Source organism: Berghia stephanieae, chromosome 3 (assembly GCF_034508935.2).
Source record: "Berghia stephanieae isolate SIO BIC M18660-M18661 chromosome 3, UCSD_Bste_1.3, whole genome shotgun sequence".
Taxonomy (NCBI): Eukaryota; Metazoa; Mollusca; class Gastropoda; order Nudibranchia; family Aeolidiidae; genus Berghia; species Berghia stephanieae.
This window is the reverse complement of record NC_088362.1, coordinates 68832076-68859167: the sequence shown is the minus strand read 5'-3', so window position 1 is coordinate 68859167 and position 27092 is coordinate 68832076. Positions and strand designations below refer to the sequence as shown.

Below are 27092 nucleotides of genomic sequence, written 5' to 3'. Positions count from 1 at the left end.
CTTTGGAGCCGAGGATCAAGTGTTCGAGTCCCGCTCTGAGCGGGGTATAGTTTAGTCCTTGGGAAAGGCGCTTTACTCACATTTCCTTTTCGTACTCGGATGTAAAATGACTACGTAGCCTCTTTGTCCGAAAAAAAATGAAATATCGCCCAACAGACTACATGTCTCGTCATACACACGTTAAGTGTTGCTGTTAGCTAGGTAAACTTTCTAAAGCACTTTGAGCACGTTTAGTGGATATTGCGCTATATAAATACTCAAGTTATTTTTTTACCACTATTTTGAGAAAAATAAAGAATGTCCCACACATATTATACCGACTTTAAATGATAGTTATTTTCCTCTGTGTTTTGAATTAAAGCCAAAGTGATGCCGATGGTTCAGCAGCATGATGGCTCGTCTTGTAACCAAAACTTAGCAATGTTGGGTGTGGTCAGTGATTGGATGGATGAATATTAATGTTCAGTATTATGCCCTTAGGTAAGACACATAACCTCATTCGACTCAAGTGTGTCTGGGAATAGGTAGTGAATGATATAAGACAGGCAGGCGCCCAAAAGGCGACTTGTTCAGTCTGAAATGGGAATTTGGTTCCTATGGCGAGATGATGGAATAAGTAAAACATTGTGACGCGCATTCAGTGTGGTGAATCCGCAATAATGCGCTTTGAAAAAAGTTGATATTTATATCTTTAGATTGTTATTAAACTATTTTAAAAAATGTTTTATCATCTTAGTGGCCATTTCTCCATGCGGACAGAGGAAAGCATGTGGCAGCCATCAAATCTGGCGTGGTCAACTTCAACGACATATTTTTCTCTGCAGAGTTGTCAGACCTGATCCTACAGGTAGAGATATGCCTCATATTCATAGCAACGAGTTTTGATACATTGCGTTAAACTAAAAAGCTGACATTTCGACAGCCGGATATATTGTGCGGCTATGTGGTCTTGTCGTAAGACGCTCGCTTTCGGATCGGAAGGTCCTGGGTTCGAACTCGCTCGGTGCATAGTTGAGTCCTTGAAAAATGCTCTTTACTCACATTCTCTCATCGTACTCAAGAGTAAAATGAGCCCCTGGTTGTTAACAGCGTTGTCTCTGTCAAAAAAATAAATGTAAAATCGCCTAACAAGCGTCATGTCCCGCCCTACATGTTAAGCGTTGCTGTTGGCCAGGGACCACATGTAAAGCGCTTTGAGCACGTCAAACCAGCAAACAAAATAAATAAGCAATAACTCGAGAAGTGCACGCGTAGACTGATAATTTTGACAGAGTTATATTTGTGAAAAAAATAGATTAAAGGGAAGCCGCCTTCTCGTGGCATGCCCAAAAATATGGCATGACAAATGAGTTACTGACGCAGGTCAAATGTGATCTCGTGTCATTTTCGCTTGCCGACTCCCATCATCCACACCTTCAATTCTACTGACATGAATAAAACCAGCGTTCTAACTGCAGGCGTCTAGTGGGCGTTACACTGACTATTTGGAATTCCCTTTAAACCCGAACCATGTACTGACTCTAGATTCAATTTCAATAGAGTTAGATATGCTGTATTATTTGTTACTTGCTGACGATTAATAAGCTTCTTCCTTATTTCTCTACGTCACAAACCAGACCTTACAAGTCGATGATACGAAAAGGATTCCCACACCTCAAATCTTGGACCACGTTTACTTCAAAGGTGGTGGAAAATCACAGAATGTCCCTTTGTCACGTGAGTTGGTGACATTATAAATTATAAGTTGATTCATATTTTACACCCCCCGGACCGTCTTTCATATATGAAAATTGGATATTATTAATTTACTAGCTTAGCTCATAGCAGCTTGTTTCGTTCTTGAGTTTTATTAAAAAGCCTTTCTTATTCCGTGACATTCTATAGTTGAATAGTTGAGAAACAGGCATTGTCATTGTGTGCTCAATTTTACCCTCTAAAATAACTGGGATAAACTCCGGTTTCAAATGCCTATTGGCTAGTGGTATAAAGAACGACTGATATAAATAATTATTTTGTTGATAACAATCTGCCTGAGGTTGGTCTATATACCCATTCTCTAATGATTTGCGTGTGTTTATATATTATGATATATATATATATATATATAAATATACATATATATATATATATATATATATATAATATATATATATATATATATATATATATATATATATATATATAAATATATATATATATAATATATATATATATATATATATATATATATAATATATATATATATATATATATATATATATATATATATATATATATATATATATATATATATATATAATATATATATATATATATATATATATAAATATATATATATATATATATATATATATATATATATATATATATATATATATATAATGCGTGTATGTATAATATGCTTATCTATTTCATTATTTTTGGTAGTTTTCTTTGGTTAATAATTGATTTTACCTGTATTGATTGAAAATTCTATGTAAATGTATATTCATATTGGCAATTGCCTAAAGTAAACCTTTGAAATCTAATTTATTTGACATCCTCTTTAACAGGTTTCAACTTCAAGTGCATTTTACTTATATATATCTATACTTTCTATTCTCCCATTTTCACTTCCAGCATCCGAACTTCTGACCTTGGTTGTCAAGTCACCAGTAGAAAGGGGAATAATCCAAGATATTCTACAAAACGACCACACTTGACACAGAGACGAAAGGTGAAGAACCTTCTGCTTTTATATTAGAATTACATACTTTTTATGTCACCAGGTAAAATGCTTTCACGGGCGAGAAGGATGGTTTTAAGTTACTGAATTATTTTTACATATTTTGAAGTTTCACAGCGACAATTCTAAGAAGTTATTTCAGCAACTGGAAAAAGAGCTGGTACAAAACATACACAACAGAGAGATTTATATTAGAGCCTTCGACTCTTTTGAGCCACTGGGGCTTTTCTTGGGTCACTGAGGCTTAGGAACCTTTGCACTAATTCTTCCTAAGCCTCAGTCACCCAAAATAGGCCCCAGTAGCTCAAATGAGTCGCAGGCACTGAACTCTAAAGGGTTTTACGGCGCTTGCGACACATTTAGGTTACATCAGCACCAGTAAAAAGGAAGAAAATGGGATAGTAAATGTGTAGTTCTAGAATTCAATTAAATTATCCAAGAAAAGGAAGACAAAGGGGAATTAGTTCAAATAAGGGACAGATATAGATTCCAAGAGCACACTATCAGTGTACTTAGTTTGAAAATAACCTAAATGAAATGTCTCAGCCTGACAAGCACAGGTCCCTACTAAGAGGAACAAACTCAAATGTTTACAATACATATGTAAAACAAAAAAAATAATCTCCCAAAAATCTGTTGTTTTTTTTTTTTGTTTTTAAGGGTTTTACGGCGCTTGCAACACATTTAGGTTATATCAGCGCCAGTAAAAAGGAAGAAAATGGGATAGTAAAAAGTTCTAGAATTACAGTTAAACCACCCAAGAAAAAGTAAGACCTAGGGGAACTGGGAACAAATAGGGATCAGATGTAGATTCCAAGAGCATACCACCAATGTACTTAGTTTGAGATCACCTAAAAGTCTCATCCAGACACAAGCACAGGTCCCAACTAAGAGGAATACACTCAAATGTTTACCAATCATATAATATAATTTGTAAACTAAACATAATACAATGCATAACAGAGAGATGATTTACAAGAAAAAAAAATATCATCTCCCAAAACTATAACTATACATTCGACTGTTTCCCTCCCAGCCAAGGAGCTCCGGCAAGGATCAGGACAAAACCAAGTAATCTCATTCCATGACAAAGACAGGGAACAATTGGAAAACGGGTATGGGGGATAGAAGACATAGCATGTACCTCCCTGCCCACTATGGGAGGTCAGGATCCCCACCCAGTCCCAAAAATCTAACTATACATTTGACTGCCTCCCTCCCAGCCAAGGTCAGGATAAAACCAAGACAAAGACAGAAAGCATGTTGGAAAACAGATATAGAGGGATACAAGACACAGTAGATGACCCCTGCCCACTATAGGAGTCAGGAATCCCACCCAGTAGGAAGGCAGAGAAGACCTTACCAGTTGCTCTCTCAACCTTACGCTTGTCTGACAATCCACATAAATCTACCAGCTAATTGTTTGCTTGTTTGTTTTTAAGGGTTTTAAGGTGCTTGCAACACATTAAGGTCATATCAGCGCCAGTAAAAAGGAAGAAAATGGGATAGTAAACAGTTCTAGAATTACAATTAAGGCACACAAGAAAAGGTAAGACAAAGGGGAATTGGTTCAAATAGGAAACATGTAGATTCCAAGAGCATACTATTAAAAGTTTGAGATCACCTAAATGTCTCATCCTGACGTTAAGCACAGGCCCCTACTAAGAGGAATACACTCAAATGTTTACAAATCATATATAATGTAAATCTACCAGCTAATAAATGCTTTGTAAGACGAGGGCTATTTCATTTTTCAGCATAAAATTTCTTTTTTGGTTATATGATTCAGGGATGCCCTTTGCTAAAATAAAAACTGCCTGAAACTATTCCTAGTAAATACCATATATGAAAATATTTCGTGCAAAGCTTCTCTTAATCAACTGATAACACCCTTAAATCATAGAAAAAGATACACATCCACCTGGCTTCCCCTTAACTGTTGCCTTTAAACAAACAATGCTTTCATCTTTTAAAAAAATCAAATCACCAATACCGAACAAAGTCAGCCAGAAAATTCCAAAAAGCCGGTTTTCTAGTTTTAGCTGGAAAAAGGGCATTCCTGATAATTCCTTCTTTTAGTAGACCTGTAAATGAGCTCTATAAAAATTGACTGAAACTCTTCGACAAAATGAAGATTCAATTATTTTAAAAAAAATAAGGGCATCATTGGAGAGGAGAGTGATAAAAACAATACATTAAAATAGTGGGTGTTATTTCTATTCTTACTGGAAGTATGACTGCCATAATTTGATGTAGAAGGAATGCTAAATAAGCATGTCATTCATATAGTCATATAGGTAAAGATGACTTCATCCAAGTCATATTCCTGCCTCTGGAATTTTTTTTGACATAGTCAGAAAAATAATCACCATTATCATCTTTAACTTCTAGCCATGACCAATTGAATTTATTCCTCACACTCACATCTTTAACTTTATCGATGCTCGACAAGTCTGAATTGCGATCCACGAACAGCTCAGCCATTGTGAGAACATTAAAATAATGTAGCAATGAGCAAACTTGATTTTCAATCAGTAAATGACAGAGAAAAAAAATTAAATAAATATGACTTCTGGCCAATACACTGAATTATTAAGTAGAAGTGAATTATCAAGAAGAAAGTTCGGCAGGCGTAGCGGAAAAATTCAAAGAATCGAAATGAAGGTAAATCGCCACAAAACAGCAAGCTCGCTTGGGCTTGAGCAAAACAATGGCAGAAAACGTCCTGATTTGCACGGGAATTAATTAGGCTACTTACCATTGTTCCTTATAATCAGGTACTCAATCAGTGAAGAAACGGTCAACCAGTTTGTTTACAATGTGAGGCAATCGAAATGTGCTTGTAGCAATCTATCCTAATCTAACTTTCGATTTAAAGGTGTCTCCATCATCTATTAGAGATGTTACTTCCGGCATTCGCATTTTATTTTTTTTTATATTTTTAAAACCCGGCTTGTAATTGTGGTCAATTTTGGCTTAGACGAAACAGTGAAATTTATCGCTCGGCGGCTCAGTTAAAATTGGCTACCGTTGGGATCACGACAGGTTGGAAAGTGAAAAAATAATTTAACGAAGGCTGTGTGAAATTACACTGGGATGTGTTCAGTCACGCCAATTCTAAAAAGCGCCGCTTAGCCTTGGAATAAACCCATCGTTAATATTAACGGCTCCCATGAGCTATGCGTAGCGTTATGGAACACTCCTAATTACTTTACGGTCATTCGACTACGATTTGTGAATTCTTTCTTTCTTCACTTCTTTCTTTCTTTCCTTTTTTTTTAAATATTTGAATTTGACAAATTGACTGATTTCAGTTAATTGACTGAGAATTTACAGGTCTATTTTAGGATTGTCCTGCTACGGGTCATCCACTTCAGATAAAAATTGAGATTAAAGAGGTAGGCTGTAAATGGGCCAAAAAACAATTGCAATTAAAAGAAAAATATAACCAGGGTAAGACTCCCGACTAAAATTTATTGATTCTATGGGGCTTTGCAGTCTTATAGTATGACACTTGGCTGATGACCTGTAGATCCTGGGTTCACGTCCTCCACTAATTTTCTCACCATACGCAGGTGTAAAATGAGTACATGGCTAAACAACATTGTTGTATGTCAAAACATTTGTAATAGCCCATATTGGACATCATTCTCATCCTACATGTGATGCTGTTGGCATGGGACCCTTTATAAAATATTCTAAGCACATTTGGTGGATAATCCTCTCCATAAAGGCTCACCTATTTCTTTGTCTTTTTTTTATACAGGTTGTACTGAAAGAGATGCAACGAACATCAATTATCAAAGAAACAATTAAAATTCATTTAACATAATAATGTATCAGTATCAACATTTATTTCATTCATCATTTTCTCTCTATTCATTTTCTTGGAAACAGAACAGTGACAAATAAATTGGTATTTCAAGACAATTTTATGTTACATTTAACAGATGACTAATAGCCACAATGAACGTGTATATTTCACAAATTCATTAAATCACATAACATAACCACAACATAATAACATATGGACTGTGAAAATGTAGGATAAATATTTTCTACAAATGGAGCACGATACCATAAATAAATTTTAAAAAAAAAGAAGTAACTGTAAAGGACTGAAAGAACTATAAACAAGCAAAGCTTGACACCGCAATTGGATTCATTGCAAACGCCACAGGCAGTTAACAAATCATCTGGATTTATAGTATAGCCCCCCCCCCCCCCCCCCCCCCCCCCCTTGTCTTATCCTACATATTAGTTGTTACTATTGGCTTGCAAAGTGCTCTTGAGCATATTTCAAGGTTATTTCGCCAAATAGAAGCTCAAATACACTTTCACTAATGGCACCCCAAATTCAATGAAAGCTCAGGTTAAGTGAAATATGTGATTTTATAGTGTCCTGAGTTGCAATGCTCAAGTCATTCTATCAATAAATTGATCATCTGAAACATGTTCAAACCAGATAAAAAGGTAGCTACACAAATTTCTTACTCAATATTTATTATAAGATAAAGTACCCTATCCAAGGAAACAATAAAAAGTATTCTGTCCAGTGAGATATGTTTTTCTTGTTTTTAAGGGTTTTACAGCGCTTGCAACACATTTAGGTTATATCAGCGCCAGTAAAAAGGAAGAAAATGGGACAGTAAAAAGTTCTAGAATTACAATTAAAGCACCCAAGAAAAAGTAAGACATAGGGGAACTGGGAACAAATAGGGATCAGATGTAGATTCCAAGAGCATACCACCAATGCACCTAGTTTGAGATCACCTATAAGTCCCATCCAGACACAAGCACAAAATCCAACAGAGAGGAATACACTCAAATGCCTACATTATACATTAAAATAACAATAATACATTACAGAGAGATGATTTAGAAGGAAAAAATATCATCTCCCAAAACAATAACTATGCATTTGACTGTTTCCCTCCCATCTAGGACTCCGGCCAGGGCCAGGACAAAACCAAGTAATCTCATTCCAAGACAAAGACAGAAAGCAAGTTGGAAAAGAGATATAAGGGGATAGAAGACACAGTATGTACCCCCCTGCCCACTATGGGAGGTCAGCATCCCCACCCAGGCAGTGAGATAGAATACATGTCAATTCATGTATTGTCATAAAAAAAGGATCATTTTCCACCTTGAGTGTTTATAGGATAATAACAATGGTAACGTTTCAACAAAAGTTATCTTTGTAACAGTAATGAAGAATGTTTTGTGAAAAAAAAACCTGTTAAGTTCATTTTTCAAAATTTTGAAGTTATTATCACTACAGAAAAAAATGAGGATGACATTGGAGCACAATATTTTACATTGACAAGCAACATTTACACATTTCTCAAAATCATGAAAAATGAACCAAACTGAGCTTTGAGTTTAAGAGAAAAAAAAGGAAAAAACGTTATTCAGTAGTGGCATGGTTATTTACAGAACTAAATCCAATTTGAGGATTGAGGATTGAAAACATTTCAAATAGAAATGTTTTGTGGCGCATTTTCTTTTTATAGAAAGGTACACATGTGAACACATTCCATCATCTGAAGACAACATGAAATCAACATAACATTCTAATTTCCAGTGTGTAGTTTAACCACTCGCTGAATGCCTCGTACAACAGCCTCTGTAAAACTGTAATGGGTTCTTTGCTTCCCATAGCACTGAAACAATTACAAACAAAATGATAATTAAACTAAAGTTCAGACAATTTAAAAAATCAATACTAGTAACTCACTGGTGCTAAATTCTTGACTCAAATTGCAGTTTTACAAAACCGATTGAAAGTATGAGCTAATCAATGGAACTGCCTTTAGCTAACACTTTTTGACAAGTTGAGGGTCATCATAATCAATCAATATTTCAAGTAAAAAATTGATAGCCTTGATGAAATAAATATTTTGTCAGTGGGCAGCAGAAGAGATTTAACAAGGCATGTCAAACCAGACATTCCACTTGAACATCTGCAGGACCTAAGACATTAAATATCTCTCATCCTACGTCCTCTCTTAGATTTTATCTCGAACACACACACACACACACCAATGCAAACTCCCACCCCCCCCCCCCCCCCCCCCCCATTCTTTTTTGGTGGTTGCGGGAGTAAAAACTTTAAGTTAAACATTTTTCAGCACCTTAGAATAACCTACTCCCCCTCCCTCCCTCCTTACCTTATTTTTAACCACCATAGCATCTCATCTTCTCTCTTTCACTTTCAGCCTCTCCGTTTGAAAAAAAAAAAATCTAATTTCATCATATAAATGTAATCTTTTTCTCTTTCTAATTTTCTTCATGTTTTATCTGTTGCCTGACAAAGGGCAAAGGTTTTTGTATTATTTTTCATAACAATTTGACTGGCGCACTAAGGAATTCTTAGCTAAATTAAAATTGGGTGATACAATTTTAAAGACATACCTCATCCACGGTCAAAACCTTTTTGAAAAATGCCTCTGTCAAGACAGATGGTACCACTGTCCTCAGATGATCAATGTCTGCCTTGGAGACGCTGTGTGTGATTTGACCAAGACCCGAGGTCAGGCTAGGACTGGACAATGTCTGGTTTGGGTCAAGGGTGGTCATGCTTGGAGACTGTGAGAAATCTGGAAGCACAGGATAAAAAGTCTTTTAAGTATATGTCATTAACAAAAATGAATAGGACAGTGATTTTTCTCATTTAATGACATTTTATCAAAGGAAACAATTGCCATTAAAATATTTCTACAGCAATCTAAAATTAAAATGGCAAAGTTAGCCCGCCCATATGACATCAGGATTTTAGCGCATAAAACACTGGGGGATGATTTCCATTTGCACAGGCCCGATACAAATCAGAAGACTTAGGGAGACAATTGCCTACTTACTTGTGAGGCGTCTGAGTCCCCTCTGATGCCTGACTAGGGATGGGGTAGTCATACTGGTGTGGTCAGCAGGTACACAGTGGACCAGGAAGAACTCCAGGTGTCTCCATAGAATGTACATGCTGTTCTCAACAAGGTCTGGAAAAACACTTGAGTTAAGGAGGGATAATGCTACACTTTATCAAGTCTTTTTGTATTCTATTACATACAGTCAAGAACATGTCGGTCTCTTAACACAAAAAATACCAAACAATTCTATTACAAACATTCTAGCACAAATAGGTCTGTTTACTCTTATCAAGTTCAACAACATGGTTATGGAAATCTAACAAATTTATTTGTATGCCCATACAAGTGCACATGAGAGTAAAACCGTTTTATAAAAATAGAACTTATACATTAATCAAAGAAAGATTTTCTGACATTAGTATTCACAGCAAAAACCTGTAAAATGTGGAAGGAATTTACACGGGTGATTAGAGGCAGCTGAGGTGTCATGATTGGATGATTAGGAAGCGAAAGGCCTTAAGTCAAGTAATTTAAGTTATACATTATATCCATTCATGTTGGACAAGAAAAATATACAGATTACATGATATAAGACACTGGATTTTGTTATTGTGACTATAACTTTTTTACCATATGCTGTTGAGAAGAGCACTTCATTCAAAGATAATACAAAGGATACAGACAAAGTGCTGTAGCTGTGAAGCCTTATGGGACAGGATTGACACAAGTTTAGTACGGGCCATCTCCTGTCTTTGCTGGGATGACAACTTCTCCATGGATCCATTGCCACAGAGCTGTGAAATAAAACCATATCCAAGTCGCAAACAGGTGAATTTGTGTGTTACAGTTCATTTAAATCATGATTTCTCTCAAAATCTGCAATGCTATTAATTATATATTTGTGACTATAGTAAAATATGATGTAGGGTTGGAGATAAAATCAAACCTCCCCCAAAAAAAGTTGTTTATCAGACTTGTTTAAGTATTATGTTGTAAGAATTTCAATCTTCAAGAATTTCAATAAATGATTTCAGACTTTCCACTTTTCTTAGAAAATCAATTATCTAAATAAATTTTATATGATGATATATTATGTTTGCCTATTGAGCAAGAAAACAAAAACTGTTTGATTAAAGTTAATTTTGTAAATCACGAATTGATGTCACATTGAATGCAGCTGTTGTTTTGATAAGCATGATATAGTAACTTTTAATAACATCATAATTTGGTCTTCATAAAAGAGAGTGGCTGGTTTATGATATCACAATATTATTACATCATGAAATCTAAAATATGCCAAAACAGAATGAAAATAAAAAAAGAGGCACTTGATACCTGTTTGAGATCTTCCACAGACAGGTCTGACAAAGATGACAATTTCTGTGAATGTTGTCGATGTGATTCCAAAGCTGATATAAACTGTCTACATGATTGTTGGATAATGACCAGCACCACACCCAGTCCTAAACGACGCCCAATTCCCAAAGTCACTCCCACTTCTGTAGGAGTAAAAAGATTAATTAAGCAAATACACATGGAAATTTCATAAACAGTTGACAGGTTTTATTGGTATTAATTCCTTATGATTCTTCCCCTTCATCTGAAAATTAATGATCAAAAACCAACCCACCCCATTGCCCTTCACATGAACTATAAGCATAGGTCGGGATGATGCCATCACTTTTCCAAACAACTGTCTGAATTCCAGGCGCACAATTTAATTAATGCATTGATTGTAATTCTGTCATTCATCGAGATGACAACGTTCGTTAATCTCATCTTATATCAAAATCAAAATATTACTAATTTATAATTTGAAATCACTAACTTAAATAAGAAATTAATTTTTAAAAAATCAAAATTAAAACATTTTAAAAGCAATTTTTTATCTACAAAAGAAAAAAAAATTGGAGAAAAGGAAAGAAACAAAATAAAGTTAAAGAAAAACGTAACAAATGCTATCCTTACCCTCTGCCAGGGCCCCATCTCTCATGGTTGCCTCGTCCAGGCTGGGTCCAAACAAAATATTCTGATTCAGCTTGGAAGGACCTGAAAGTACAAAGTGAAGTCAAGAAAAATGCATGAGTAGAAAATAGGAATCTCAGTTTTCAGAAGGAAAACCTAAAAAGGGATTCTGGATATGTGCTGTGCCATTCCATTTAGAAAATTGTGATGCTGAATAATTCGTTTCACATCTTTCCTTTACATTTTGGGATTAAAAATATTTTTTTTTTAATTTAAGGAGTTCAATACAATTTTTTTCTTTTAATTTTATTGAGATCTGGAAAAGTCAACACACTTTCCATGTTTATGGTAAAAAGACAATATGAGTTTGATCCTAACTTCATGCACATTCTTTCCACAGCCAGTTTGTCACTTGGGCAACAAGGGTGATCCCTGTTTGACATTAGACATCTGTCTGCACTATATATAGTCATGTGCAAAAGTAAGTTCACACTTATTTCTTCCTATATATCTTTTGACTCAAACCAAACATTACTTTGTGTTATATTTCATTTTAAGGATTCATCAAATATCTATTCAATGAATGTAATTATATTCATATTTTTACATTCAATCAAAAGATTCAATGTTTAGAACTTGGAACACTGAACTTTCGACTTCGCAAAAATATGCGCAGGTAAGAAATTTAGGGAAGGCCATGCTGCCAGAAAAGTGGAGGCACTTAAATGATAGGATTTTACATCAATTTTGAAATTCAATAACCTTAATGAAATCTACATGACTTCACATGATTTGATACCTACAATACCTACAATATCAGTCCTTTTTTTCCTTAACTGTAAGTATATTGTCGATATGAAAAAATCATACCTAGACTAAGTCTTGAGAACCATGCCCATTTGATTGTGCATGTCCAGGCTGGGTTGTCTGTTGCAGAATATTCACACAGGTTTGGTATAACACGAAAGATTATTTACAAATTAATATAGAAGTACAGGAAAAACACAGTGGAAGTTATCAGCAGGAAAATACCATTCAAAACAGAAACAAGGGACATGGTTCTTAGGTTGTTTGGGGTGGATCACAGGAGGCCAAAAGACATCTGTGTTAGAATAATAGCAGGGTGTCATCTGACAGATATTTAAGATACAATGACTTCCAAACAGTTTTCATGCATAACAATGCACCATCGCATATGGCTTAAATTAAGCAGAGATCAATCGTTTTAGGCAAGGATGTGTCATCAGTCAGTTGTTCTGGTATGAATCCAATCCAGAGCATTCGGGATACTATGTAGAAAGAAAAACATTGTCTTGGTCCTCATCAAAACTGAGATGATTAAAACGAACTTCTCCAAGGATAATCTCACTGCCGAGTTTATTGAACTATTCACTCTGTCCATGCGGAGCCGAGTCATTTCCCTGCATCAAGTTAAATGGCACACAAAGCATTAATAAAGTCGTGTAAATTTGAAAACCCAATTTATTGGTGTCACTTCTTAGACTCAGGATATCATTTTATACAGGGCATTGAGATTAACATGTATACAGAAATGAATAAGCTTTCCATTGATGTATGACAAATTATAAAAATTGTTTTGTAATCAAATTTTTTTAGAGCTTAAACGAGTGTGAACTTACTTTTGCACATGACTATATAAACCTTGATGGAATGCCAAGACAACAGCATCTTACAATAACACATGGTAGAGCAATTTTTTTCTCCTTTTTCTATTTTTTATGCCACAATAACTCTGTTAAAACAAAAGATGTGTTGAAATCAACTATGCAGGATGCCATCCACTAAAGAGACTCACCGACACTGGCAATCAGACTACAGCAATAGGAAATGAGATTAGAGGCTGTCTCCAGATAGAGGGCCAGAATTTCCGCTTTCCTATCCTTGCCAGGGGAATCGTGATTAGTTGGTGACATCTCAAGACGGTTCAGTTGCTTGAGTAGGGATTCTGGGGTGGCATAATGGGGAAGGAGAGCTAACATCTGGTCCTGAAAGAAATATGTGCTTAAGGTTAGAGGACATTTTCTTGTCAGAGAAGAGGGCCTTCTTTAAATTTTTCAACTCAAAGAAAAAGCAAATTCATTAAAACAGTAATGAAAGATGGCCTCAAAGAAAATCGTTGATCCATTTGCTTGTTTGGAGAGTAGAACAGACCTACAAACAACTTCAAAAAAAATTAAAGAACTATACATTTTTTAATCCTACTGCAGATCTAAATGAAAATGTTTTTTACACAATAAAATTTGTGAAAGAAAAAAAAAAGAACAGTTTGGTTTTAGAGCAAATTAAGTATTATTTGATCCGGCTGAGTGAAAAGTTTTTTAGACAGATAGTTATGGTGACTATGTTTAATATCCCTTGAGAACTATAATTTTTTTCAAGTTTCAAGTAGACAGATCTGGTTCAATAAGTAATAAATAACCTGTCTATCCAGTGTCATAATCTTTCTCCAGCAAGAGTTAAAGGTAAAAAGTTGACTTGACTGTGATTACCTGCAATCTATTACGCTGGGCACGGAATTCCATATTGGCAGTATCTTGCTCCAATAGATCAGTACCCAATTCACCTACATTATTCAAAGAAAAGAAATGAATGGAAACATTCAATTGTGTGGCGATTGTTCATATTTTATGAATTCACATAGTTGTTTGTTCTTTTTTGTTTGGGTAAACAGGACTTGTTTGACAACAGAATCATTAGTAGAAGTTGATTTATTGTCATTCATTACAATATCCACATATTTAGAAAATTAGGATTTAGTTAACACTGTAGATTTAGGGAGTAACATGTATCAATAATATAATTCATTGATAGTTCCATGACAAAAAATAACTTCTGATTTTTAAAAAAATGAAATCTTTAATATAAATCTACCTGAAAGTAAAACCCATAAAATCCGACTCAGAAGATAAAATAAACATTTATTGAAATTGATTGCTTAAAGTTCCAACTTATTTTTCTGAAGTACCACATAAATGAAATTTGTTTTCAAAATAAAGGATCATCAAAACATTCACAGTAGATTATGTGTTACCTTAGCATGATCTTTTCTCTAAGGCCAGTTAGTTTTACATTAAACTAATATAAACATATAATACTCTAAAAAAATTCAACCATTCCAAAATGCATGTTATCTAATTACAACACACTATATTAAAATAGACATCATATTCAAAAGCACAACAGATACTCTTAAAAACATATTATTTTACCGTTTAGTTCTCCCTGCAAAGTTGCACATAAGAGAGGATTACAATAAAAGATAAAAACGTAAAAACAAAAACCAACGAAATTCATAAAAAATAAAAATAAAATGTAATTAAAGAAATATGTGACATTGTATCTATTCAACTCACTGTGGTAGTTGGCACGTGCAATGACAGCTGTCGTGAGAGTAATTTCCCTTAAATATGGTACATTGAGGTTGACTTTGCGACTCCTTAGGATGGAGGCAAACACATCATGGTGTGAGATAACTAGCAACATAACCTATAAAATACGATGTGAAATAGATATTGCAAAATTGATAATCAAAAGCATTTATCAAAACTATAGATAATAACATGTAAAAGATATGGCTTTATTTCAAATTTAATTTGATCAATAGCTCACATTTTTTTCACAATAATTACCACCAACTGTCCTCTTCCATACAGGGAGAGTCTGTATCTAAAAACGGCATCATATCTTACCTTTTTTCTAATCAGTTTATATTAAAGCTCATGCTTTAATCTGATATTCTCTCTGAACATTTCTACAAGAGGAAACTCTTTAATGAAGGCAGATTTGCCGCTATATTTGTAAGAATTGCACAAAACCATACCCGACCAAAACTAAGTTTGTTTGTATCATAGTCAAGTTAATTTTATTCTAAACTACATCTAAAGACATCATTTTAAAATATTTAAACTTTTAAATAGTTCAAAGATTCTCGTTTTGTTCATAACTCTACACCACCTACCTGAGTGGCAGCTTCTTTGTTCTCCCCTCCAAGGGAGGTAAGCATTGCCAAACAGAATCGTAACAAGGCAAACAACATGAGTCTGTAACGAGCCATGGGGCTGGGAAGAAGATCCTCCTCCTCTTCACCACTATGCCAGTCAGGATGAGACGAGCTGAAGTAATAATCATCATGAAATTACTGATTTTAACATTCAACATTGGGTCGTTTAGGAACAATGCGGCTAACCCATTATACATACATTTAAAATTCAGAATATGAAATTTAAAATGCTACCTTTTTCATCATTATACTCTAAAATGCAGACTAATCTTTATTCTACATTCAAGAAAAAGGTATATATAAAAACTTAAAATTATTCCAAGAATCAATTTTGATTTAAATAAGAATTTATGACCCATCCAATAGGAATGTGTATTAAACAACATTTAGGCAATCAAAATGGTCATTTTACTTCTTGTTTAAACACCACTATCACTAAATCCTAAAAGAAAAAATATCTTGGCACGATGGGAATTGGCAGCTTTGCAATTAAAGTATACCTAATCTACAATCATGGAAAGCTTTGAAACAAAAATCTATATATCTAAATGTTCCATCTCTCTACAACATGCTCCTATTCTCTGAACAAAGGCTCAAAATCATCCAAAAAATTGAGAGTTGCCAAGAGAGAATGATTATAATGTTCCTCTTATCCCAAACAGGAATCCACCAAATCTCTAGAGTGGCCTGTCCCTGTCAGAGGGTTGGAATTGGTTAAACTTACCCTTTGTTGGCAGGGTCCGATCATAATAACCTAGATTGACATCAAATTTTACCTTTTCACATAGAAAAGACCCCCGAAAGTTTGAACTTTTATATAGCACAATATCCATTATACATGCTCAAAGCCCTTAACAAGTGGTCCCAACCCAATAGCAGTACCTAACAAGTAGATTGGCTCATGATGCCTATAAACAATGTCCCAATTTTTTCAAAGCAGACAACGCTGTTACCGGCCACTTTATACTCAGTTTACACCTAAGAACGTTGAGAGTATGTGATTAAAGAATCTTTTCCAAGGACTCAACTTTGCATCCTTCAGAGTGGGACCCGAACCAAGGTCCGTGGACGAGTGTCATACTACAATACCACAAAACACAATTAGAGAGCAGTAACAGCAAAGTGACTCATAGAAAGTCATGAGTCACCTTTTCCCTTTTATTAATTATAAAAATTATACATGTGTGAGGAGAATGAGCTTTCTGTCCTTCATTCTAAATTTATAATCTATTTTACTCTATACTGATTGTTGAGTTGGTTTCCCTAATTTAGAAGTAAGAGAATGAAAATGTTAAAGAAGTTGGTTTACAGATTTAGTGCCTTTGCTCCTAGATTAATTTACAATAAATTTCAACAATAATGAATTAGCCAATCAAAATCCACTTACTCTTGGCTACTTTCAGGCCTGAGACTGAAAACTGTACAACCAGCCAGCTTTTCTAGAGCTCCACCATGAAGTAGAATGCTGGCACCTTCTCTCTTCAAACAAATTCGGGTTAAAAGGGACTGCATGGGTAGAAAATCAAATTATTTTATAATTAATATCTTATACAAAAAATATTGAAGTTATGAACCATTAAAAATATTTGAAAATTCTCAACATAATTTAAGGAAAATTTAAACAAAAAAAAAAAAAAAACCCAACACAAAACAAAAAAAACTTTTAAAAAAACAACAAAAAGCTGTTAATAAGGGGGAAAATGTGACAGTGATGTAATCATTGAGACAAAAACAAAACTCACAGAGTGGTCAAAGGAGGAAAATAGCATCTGAATAACATTGAAACAAATACCTTTCAAACAAGTATATACATACTATTGAGAGAATGAATAAGTTTGGCTCATTTGTACTTAGGGATACACATTAATCACTAATTTAACACTCTTAAAAAATAAATCACACTGGTCTGATATATATTGTTTGCTAGAACTCTGGAGTGAATGAGTACCTGGTTATTGGCAGTGACGGATTCGGTAAGAATGCCTCTTGCAATATATAAAATGGAAATTTGGCTCGGTCACTTATATTATTTATCAAAGATCAGGGGACTAAAATGAGACTAAACAGCCTTCCCTTGATTCATAATACACACTGACCATTTTAGACTGGAAGATGTAAAGAGCTCTGAGGTTGGCTGTCTGTGGATTGAGGGAGGCTACCAGTGGTCTGTCATCCTCTGATGGGAGAGAGTCCAGCAAGTGCTGGAGGTAGCCCCGGCCGGACATGAAATTGAGCCAGGTGTTCTGACTGTCCATGGAAATAACTGTGTCTAGCACTGATAGGGCCAACATCTGAAAGGAAAATGGTGATAATAAAGTCACGAGGGAAATTGAAAATTGGAGCTTCAGTAAGTGTAATATGGGGGCATGTCGATTCCAGAAATTGCAAACTACATTCTGCATCTTGTGGAATTAGACAGTTGTAATAATTGTTTGAAATCTTTTGAATAACACACACGTCTACCATAAAATACTTCCCACAGAGCTATCAGTATCAATCTGGGATCAATGCCTCCTGTCCCTTGCTTATGAGACGAGGGCTCTACCCCTGATCTATCAGGGCACTCGTATTGACATTATCATTATTACAATTGTCATTGTCATAACAAAGTACAGGGATTGAACTCTCTTTATATCAATAAAGAAAAAATATGGAGGCTATCATGGAACAAACACTCCAGTTATGGTTTAATTTATCAGTAGTGTTCTCCAACTCGACTCACTCTTCCCACGTGGTGGGCATCACATGCATCACGACAGACAGTCTCCATGAAGCTGTCACCGTAAGAAGCAATTGTCTCCATGTTGTCCTGCATCAGGTGGTCAAATTCTGAGTCTTGATGAAGAACCAACCTTTCCAGGACACTGCCAGTACTTTTACCATCTGGACAAATACAGGAGAAAAAACAAAACATAATTGAAAATGTAAACTGATAATTTTAAAATTAATTATTATTATTATTTTTTCATCTTTCGGTCTGTTATGAATATAATTCATTCACCAAAATTAACCATGAACTTCATATCTAAATAACAGGAATGATATGCACGAAGGAATTTTAACCTTTTAAGAAAGGGTAATATCATATTACTCTAAACCGATATCTTATCTAACAGTTTTCAACAAAGCAGTAAAAGTGATACTATATTACTGTTAATGAAATCAGAGTCCTGTCGCTGTTGTAAGTCTTGGTAGAAAAGTCTTAACTTAATTATAACCAGATAAATTAAATCCTGATAGAAATCTTAATATGAAGGAAATTCAGTTTTGCTGTTGAAAGAGTTCATTTGTGTGATCAACAGTCAACATACAAACATTTTTCATTATCATTTTTGATAATTAACCCATGATGTGTACAAAATATTTAATTCTCTATAAAAAGCGAAACCAAGAAAGTCAGTGTTAAAATGTAAACAATAATATACCTTGCAGACGATATTCTTTTTGTTTTTGTTTCTGTGCAATCTGCAAACAATGCAGCAGGGCACCATATAGGTCAACACGAACTCTCTGAATGCTACCACCTATGACAGAAGACAATGAATTCTCTAATTAATACAATGGCAAGAACACAAAGAGGAAAAGGGGGGTGGGGGTGAGTGGGGAGAGAGAAAGAGAGATAGATAGAGAGAGAGAGAGAGAGAGAGAGAGAGAGAGAGAGAGAGAGAGAGAGAGAGAGAGAGAGAGAGAGAGAGAGAGAGAGAGAGAGAGAGAGAGAGAGAGAGAGAGAGAGAGAGAGAGAGAGAGAGAGAAGAAGATTTGTTTGTTTGTTGCTTTAGGTCTCTTCCAACACAATTGAGGTTATATGAGAGACCGCTGAAACAAAAAAACAAGCAATCTAACAAAAATAGTACAAATGTAAATCAAAATCATAACCTAAAGATATCATAAGCTAAACTATAAATAACCAAGAACAAACAGGCAGAAGATTTACAGAAAAAAAAAAAAATCCCCTGTCAAAAATACAATCACAAACCAAAGAAGCAGGATAGGCTAGTAACGAGAAGAAGAAACGACATCACTATCGGATCGTACACCCATACGAACATCATAGGTATATGATTCAAGGGTGATGCTCCCATCCAACCACCCGCAGAGAGAAGAAGAAGAAGAAGAAGAGAGAGATAGAGAAAGCAGTATTTTTAAGGTTATAGAATTTTCATAATTCTATCAATTTATTACACTTAACAAAATATAAATCTTTTCCCTTCAAAAAAAAAATCCAACAAAACCGAATCTGGTTCAAGTTTACCCCATAAACTGCTCAAGGGACTGTGCCAAAGTAAATTTAGGTCGAATTCGACAGAAGAAACCAATCATGTTAAATAACGTTAGCACTAATGTAATTGACATTTTTTTCACCCATTCATCTTACCTTTATAATGATAAATTATCAAAAAACAAACTGCCACCCAAAAGAATAGTCTATCAAAGTTTTCCTTATTTTTTTTAAAACGAAAAATGTGTTTTAATTTCTATTCTTTTAAATATAAAGGATAAAGACACCACATTTTAACTAATGGCTCCAGACAGTTACCCAGATTTTAGATCATCTGCTATCAATGTAGAGTAATTGGCAAAAATGAGATATTTCCATTGTTTTTCAAACATAATTCCCCCCCCCCCCCCTCCCTCAACATTTAGTGACGTACATTAGATAATCAATTAATCAGCGACGTTAGTGGTAAGTCTAAACAGTAAATTGACTACAAGAGGTACAGAGAAAAGCCTAAAACTTACTGGACAAAAGTATGTAGTCAATCAAACCCTTCAAAACAATTTGTAGAGAGGTGGAGAACAGTGTGCGAGAACTGGCACGACCCACCCAGAAAGGATGCGGTTTACCACCAGCACCAATAGCTCCAGTGCCAGTTGCACTGTGGGCAGACACCATGTTAGCCTTGGCCTGTGCCTGGCCCATTCCCATAAAACAATGACGGAGGTTTGACATTAACGTCAACAAGACATCAGAGACTAAAGACGACGCTTCCAGGTTGACCTCGTCTCCAGACACCTAAAATATATATTAAAAATTTGTATTGATAAGGTGAGATGTAAAAAAGTAAGATAAAATATAAAATTTGAAAATGTATTTCCAATGTGGAATACTTTTGGAAATGACTTAAGTCTTACTGGTGTTTGAGTAAGTCACGAATTTCAATGGCTTACATTTTATCTTGGTGAAAATAAGAAAATTAATCAAAAAGGAAAACAAGCAATCAAATCAATATGCTATACAATTGTTCTTAAGATGTAGAACCATGTTTAAAATATACATATATTCTTATTATACAGGATAAAGAAGCCATATTTTGACTGAAAATTGTTGATTTAAAAAAAAAATACTTTCGGTCAAAAAATGTACAGGTTACTATAGAATAAACATAAACAAGTTTTTTTTGCACACATTTGATGGCCTTGATGAAAATCTGATTAGCAAAGTCTATTGGTAACAAGTGGTGTGAATTAAAAGAAATGTCCACTCATACCTTGATGAGCAGTTCCTGCAAGAACTCAAAAAGGACTGCCTGCCGCCTCTCACCAGACAACAAATCAGTGGGCACTGTCGTTAACAGGACCTCTACCACTTGGCTCCAGGCCTCAAAGGCCCCACGCTTCTGACTGATACTGGCTCTGGCCTCGTTGTGCTCAACCACTGTCTCCAGGATCTTGTGAATCTCCTGATCAAAAAGTAAAATTGAAAGTTAGCTGGGATATGCATGCACATCACACTGAAACAACTTTGTGATTTTTTTCATGTTTTCATTGAAAATCAGTAATTCACAATGTGCCTTCTTTTATATTTTAGCTTTAAAATGTTGAATATTAAGTAAACTTCCAATTAAAAATATTTATGTCATTACCAATCCACTCCCAAATACATGAGATTATAAGTTCAAAAAATATATTATCATATTGACCTAATTTCATTATCAAATTTGATTTTAAAAAATTTTTTTACAACAATCTAATAAAATAGCAAACATTCATTCTTCGTTCCTTCAATTTAAATTAAAAAATCTAAGCCCTTTCTTGTTTTAAAAAAAAAAAAAAAAAAAAAAAAAAATTAAAAAGAATAAATAAGGTCTACTTTCCCTTACCTGCATGATGCTTGGCCTGTGTCCAGCCACCATTGGGCCCTGTTGATTGGCCAGTTCTGTCAACAAGACCTGCCTCAGAGCCTTCACATCACAGAAGACCACACCCTCTTCTGTTTTGTATTCAAGACTTCTCACCAAACCTTCAATCTGTTTTTTGTCAAAGAATGTGTACTGTATGGGTGCTGGGTAGCTTTGTTCAAATGACACTGTGTCTAAAGCACCCAGTAAACGATGACGAACTTGTTTGCCTGAAAAAGGAATTGTTGGAAATTGGAGGTAAAGACTCTAAGCCTAATCTGTACAAAGTTGAATTACAAAAAAAAAAATATGTCCAATATAATCATCCCGAAATAGAAACTGGAATAACCAAGTTGTCAGCCACAGTGTAGTGCTACATAGTGAGCTCAGGAAAGGTTATTTGCTGAAAGTCATGCAGTACAGCAGGGGGAGGGGAGCGAAAGCAACACCACTGTGTCACACTGTTCCTATTTCTGATTTTTTTTGCATATCATTCAATTGCCAGTTTTGTTTTATTATTTATTTATTTTCATTTTTATAAAAAGATAAATTACTGAGCCATGGTACTAAAGTTTATCTCTTTTTTAATGGCATTCAATTGACAGAAAGAATTGGTTGCTACCCTTTTGATAGGATGATAGATTTGACAAACCCAGTTTTCCAATAAATATTAGGACGACTGAGGAACAGAAAAATCTTGATTGCACCTATACCGGTCATCTTGTTTGTGAAGCCAGTGCAATCACACTGGGCATCCCCTAAATAGTTAAAAAGGGTGAAAAATAAAAAATTCTGACTTTGATGGATATGAGAAATAAAAAATAAAAAATCTAATTATTCAAATATCAAACCAGAAACAACAGAAAGACAATTGTAGGATCTCTCAGTAATTTCTTTGTTTCTTTCACCTGATGTCATGATAGACGATTGCTGAGTACTGGATAGCATAGAATCTCTTTCTAAAGCTGTGATGTCCCCATCTTCTCCTCCAAGACTTGGACCTAGAGAATGTCAACAAATTAAAGACTTTAAAAACACATTCACAATTGGGCATTCAGGTTGAGAGGAAAATATGATACAGTCACATTACCAGATCATGGCTTTTACTGGCAAACTTGGATATTTTATTTTATTATTACAGAATTTAAGAAAAAAATATGCATCAAATCAAAATGCATGATTTTCAACCTAATCCTCTGAGTCATTTTTTTAGTGACTTCAAATTGATGTAATGTACTTTAATCTGACCACATATTTATCTCTTACAAAATAGACATTTTTCCTCCAATTTTCCTCTATAAGTTTAAATCCCAATTTGGCTTTTAAAAAATCTGTATAATATACACTATGTCAGTATAAGACGCAGGTCTGCAAAACCTCCCTACAAATGATTAATAATCAATCAAGACAAAGTCTGCTGACACTTACTGTAAACATCTTGGTCCTCCTCCCCCAGTAGACACCTAACAAGTCGATGCATGTGAGATCGTTGTTTGTTGAGAGAGGTCATACGTAACTCGATAGCAACAGTCTTCAACAACCACATTTGGTGATTTGATAGGTCATGGCCTAAAACAAGAACAAACAAATCAATTATTCTGACCTTTTTTTCCCTCAAAAATATTTGTTAATTTGATTATCTGCTTTATTGTCACAAAAGATAAAAGTACTCTAATTTGTTTCAATATTTCTGATATAGAGGTGATAAATAAAGTCAGATAATTTAAAACATTCCTGCATTTTGATTGTTTGACAAAATAAAGTTAGGAAAAAGGATTTGAAGCCAACAATCTACAATATATATTATGGAATTGGTATCATCCCTATCACAAGAAAGAGAGAGAGAGAGAGACAGAGAGAGAGAGAGAAAGAAAGAGAGAGAGAAAGAAAGAGAAAGAGAGAGAGAGAGAGAGAGAGAGAGAGAGAGAGAGAGAGAGAGAGAGAGAGAGAGAGAGAGAGAGAGAGAGAGAGAGGGGATATTTTTTGTCCTCTTCAAAAAAAAAAAAAAAGAAAAGAAAAAAAAAAAGAAAAAAGGAACAAAATAGAAACAAAAGAAAAACCAAAAAAAAAAAACCACATGAACACAAAACATTAATAGTAGGGTCTTGATAACAACATTAAGATCAATTTGAGAAATGCATTTGGCAAGATGAACCTGGAAATTTGCTATATAAACGTGACCCTTTTAAAATCCTGATATTTATGTGAAGCTAACTTGTTCTGAAGTCATAAAATTGTCAAATCATTACCATATTTGGCAGCATCAAAAGGCATGTGTTGCAACTGCCTGTAGAGGAAGTCATGTGTGGTGCGGAGATACCTAAGTGTTGGTGGGGATGTGTCTTTGTTGGCAGACAAGGCATAGACCACATGGAAACCAAGATTAGCTAAGCATGGCCGATCGGTCAAACATGATGGGCCATCTCGTGAATCAAGGCCTGCCTCCAACATGGACAAGACTGAGTGAAGACATGTCTTGGGAGAATCTAAAACTCCTGAAATAGAGGGAGGAAAAGGAGTAAAACTGTGTTGCCATTATTTTTAAAACATACATTAATTTCAATTTCAGTAAAATGGGATCAAATTATTTTCCAAGTTATAAGAATTACTCAGGGTAGATGTAAAAACAGTTCCCCATCAGCTTAGGCAAAGTCATGATCAAGCCACAGAATGCATTAAGTGGGACTCGACACTCTTTGATTGTGAGAAATCCTTTAAAACATTGACAATGAACAGGCAATAGACACAAAAACTGTAAATAGAATTTTTAAAATTTAATTCAAGAAAATGACAATCTATGAAAATATATAGATCACTTTGAAATGCTTAAGTTGAAATGCAAAGTTGTTCAATCCTAAAACATAACCACTATTGAGAAATATTGAAAAATTTTCCATATTTTTTGTAAGGAAAAACAAGTAAAAGCAAAAGACATAAAATCCAAATTTGGTCAAGTTTAGGCCCCAACAAATTTGATGATCTGTTTTTCATTGGCATAAGTGGCAGATCGGCTATGAAACCTACAACCATAATGCTTCATCAGTGAGATATTGTTACTTTTGAATCACAATATCTTTCAACTGCAAACCTGTCACTACTCTCATGGTGAAATCTGTAAGATGACAGGTTATGAGTAAAACTGAACCCTTGTCTGAACAACAGTCTTACCAGGGTCTTGTAGAGTGGTCCTGATGACGGGTTTGTGTAGTTGAAATCCCATCAACCAATGGGCCATGTTAGGAGCTGGCAAGTCTAATGATAAGAGAATCAACTCCATAATGCTCTCACAGATTGAATTCACTGTCTGTCCTTCTGGCTGGCTGTCAACACCTGTTGTTTCAGATTAAAACAATATCAAAATTATTCAACAAAATGAACTGGTCAAGGATGAAATTATTTACTCCAAGCAAAACTTATCATGTTGTGTTGGCTCATTTCTAAGGCTTTAACATTGATAAAACATGAAGGCAACATAAACACTGGCAAAAAGCAAGAGGAAGTCAGGTAAGCAAAACAGGTAAACAATATTAGATGATGGATGAAAAGTATCTCTGTGTGTCATCACAGAACACTACCTAGATCTTTGTCAAAAATACAAATGTAAAAATTATATGAGTCCTTTTTATACCCAGAATTAATACAACAAAATAAATGACAAAAATACTTGCATGGACTAATTGTCAGCACAGTTGATAAATTTATACTTGAAAAATATCAGGAATACCAGAAATATTCCATAGACCTGTCAAACAAGAACATTTTTGCCTTCTTTCGGCTTCATGAAAACATTTTAAATAATATTTTACAGCATTCTGATTGGTTGGGTAAAAGCTTGAGTAGGACACCGTAAGCAATATATTATAACCATAATACCTAACAGTATTACTCCCAGTATACAAGCCAGTATAGATATTTTTTTTTAAATCTTACCATCTTCCTGAAGTAAGGCAGATGCTCTGACATCTTTAATCTCAGGTACACTTGAATCCAAACATTCCACAAAGCCTTGCAGCAACTCTCCACTTACAAGCTGGAATCAACCATTTACAAATCGTTGCATTATAAAGGGGACCAGATAGAGGATAAGTCATATATGTTGGGGAAGTTACAATATTTCTAAACATTACCTATTCAAATATAAGTGAGATTGGAAAAATCCATTAATTTGAGACTTCTTTCAGTTTCATACATATTTACCCCCAAGTCTACCTGGTAAATTTTCAATTTAAGATAAAATTACAATGAAGATTTTCTTTCTTTATAAATGGCTTTGTTTGGGATTGGAAATTTCCTCTTTCTTAATATCAACATTAAAGTCTGAAGCAGATGTGAGTAGAGAATTTTTTTGAAGAAGGAAGAGTTCGGTTATTTTTTAATCAGCAGCTTCAGACGCCTTGTATTTGCAAAGCTGACAGCTATACCAGTAAAGCATTTTATTGTAAGATTTTAAAAAGCAGGAATGTGAAAACAGATTAAATCAACAAAGATAAAAAACAACGAAAATCCAGGCAGATTTTCTTTAAAGTCCATTTATCTGGAGAAAAAAAATCCAAAGTTGGCATATCCATATTTATCCTAAGATTTTCAAGAAGTATCGTTTCATTCTTCAGAAGTCAATCACTCACCTGGCTGGATGTGATGAGACTGACAATGTCACTTTGAGAAGGGACCTCCTTGCACACCAGGCACAAAATCTTCACAGCAGACAGTGTGTGTTTGGGGAGACTGGCATTGAACATCACAAACCTAATTACGATGTGAAAAACATAAAAAATAAATAAAGTGTACAATTTAATCACTGAATCAAAATCTAGCCTTAATCAGCAGTTGAAACGTATACCCATGTTTATTAATTTTTTTGTCAATTGTTTCAGATGCTTTGTATTTAGTTTAAGTTTCAGTTCCATTTACAAGTGATAGTAATCTCCAAATAGTTGAGCAGTGATACAAAAGTTGATTACTAGACCAATAGAAGCATTATCATCATAATTTCAACAAACATTTTTAATCTTATTGAAATCTAATTTTTGAAGTGTATATATTTAAATCTACTTTTGAGATCTTTTTCTTTTTAAAATAAATTTCCTCATCAGAAAATGACTTAAGGGGGTACGCGCTGGTCGAGAGGACGGTTTTACTATGAATTCCACTAAAATTATCGAAAATGAGATTAGGGCACTTTCAGGTAATTCAACCTTTCTTTAACACACTGAAAACATTCAAAAGGCTAAATTTTTACAAAAAAGTGCTTTAAATAATTTTTTTGTGGACGCAACTATCGTCTAAACGCAAAGTTTTTCCGTCATTTTCGTCAGAATCAACGTTCGATAGTCCTTAGTAACCCGCACTGAACCCCGGCTTATTTGGTATTAGCAGAAATGTCAGGGAAAGGGCAT

At 34.6% G+C, this 27092-nt stretch overlaps 2 protein-coding genes across 8 annotated transcripts in view; one reads left to right on the top strand and one right to left on the bottom strand.

Annotated features, from left to right (window-relative positions):
- LOC144968300 (aurora/IPL1-related protein kinase 2-like) overlaps window positions 1-6554 on the top strand; it is a 17854-nt gene extending 11300 nt beyond the window's left edge. For all 7 annotated transcript variants that reach the window (XM_078906524.1, XM_078906523.1, XM_078906518.1 and 4 more), the window contains exons 8-11: window positions 737-847; window positions 1617-1716; window positions 2620-2716; window positions 6492-6554. In XM_078906524.1, the coding sequence (XP_078762650.1) occupies window positions 737-847; window positions 1617-1716; window positions 2620-2702 (294 nt within the window). In that variant the 3' untranslated portion in view covers window positions 2703-2716; window positions 6492-6554. The remainder of the gene's footprint in view (window positions 1-736; window positions 848-1616; window positions 1717-2619; window positions 2717-6491) is intronic.
- A 268-nt stretch (window positions 6555-6822) lies between these two features.
- Window positions 6823-27092, bottom strand: part of LOC144968298 (nuclear pore complex protein Nup205-like) — a 41648-nt gene continuing 21378 nt past the window's right edge. The window contains exons 19-41 of the mRNA XM_078906516.1: window positions 26322-26442; window positions 25627-25726; window positions 24865-25026; window positions 23946-24191; window positions 23125-23265; window positions 22605-22697; window positions 21679-21926; window positions 21067-21258; window positions 20318-20591; window positions 19003-19101; window positions 18300-18460; window positions 17674-17868; window positions 16965-17083; window positions 15536-15689; window positions 14931-15063; window positions 14067-14140; window positions 13373-13562; window positions 11560-11640; window positions 10927-11090; window positions 10271-10385; window positions 9586-9720; window positions 9140-9324; window positions 6823-8388 (exon numbers count right to left, since the gene is read on the bottom strand). Of these exons, the coding sequence (XP_078762642.1) occupies window positions 8299-8388; window positions 9140-9324; window positions 9586-9720; window positions 10271-10385; window positions 10927-11090; window positions 11560-11640; window positions 13373-13562; window positions 14067-14140; window positions 14931-15063; window positions 15536-15689; window positions 16965-17083; window positions 17674-17868; window positions 18300-18460; window positions 19003-19101; window positions 20318-20591; window positions 21067-21258; window positions 21679-21926; window positions 22605-22697; window positions 23125-23265; window positions 23946-24191; window positions 24865-25026; window positions 25627-25726; window positions 26322-26442 (3472 nt within the window). The 3' untranslated portion in view covers window positions 6823-8298. The remainder of the gene's footprint in view (window positions 8389-9139; window positions 9325-9585; window positions 9721-10270; window positions 10386-10926; window positions 11091-11559; window positions 11641-13372; window positions 13563-14066; window positions 14141-14930; window positions 15064-15535; window positions 15690-16964; window positions 17084-17673; window positions 17869-18299; window positions 18461-19002; window positions 19102-20317; window positions 20592-21066; window positions 21259-21678; window positions 21927-22604; window positions 22698-23124; window positions 23266-23945; window positions 24192-24864; window positions 25027-25626; window positions 25727-26321; window positions 26443-27092) is intronic.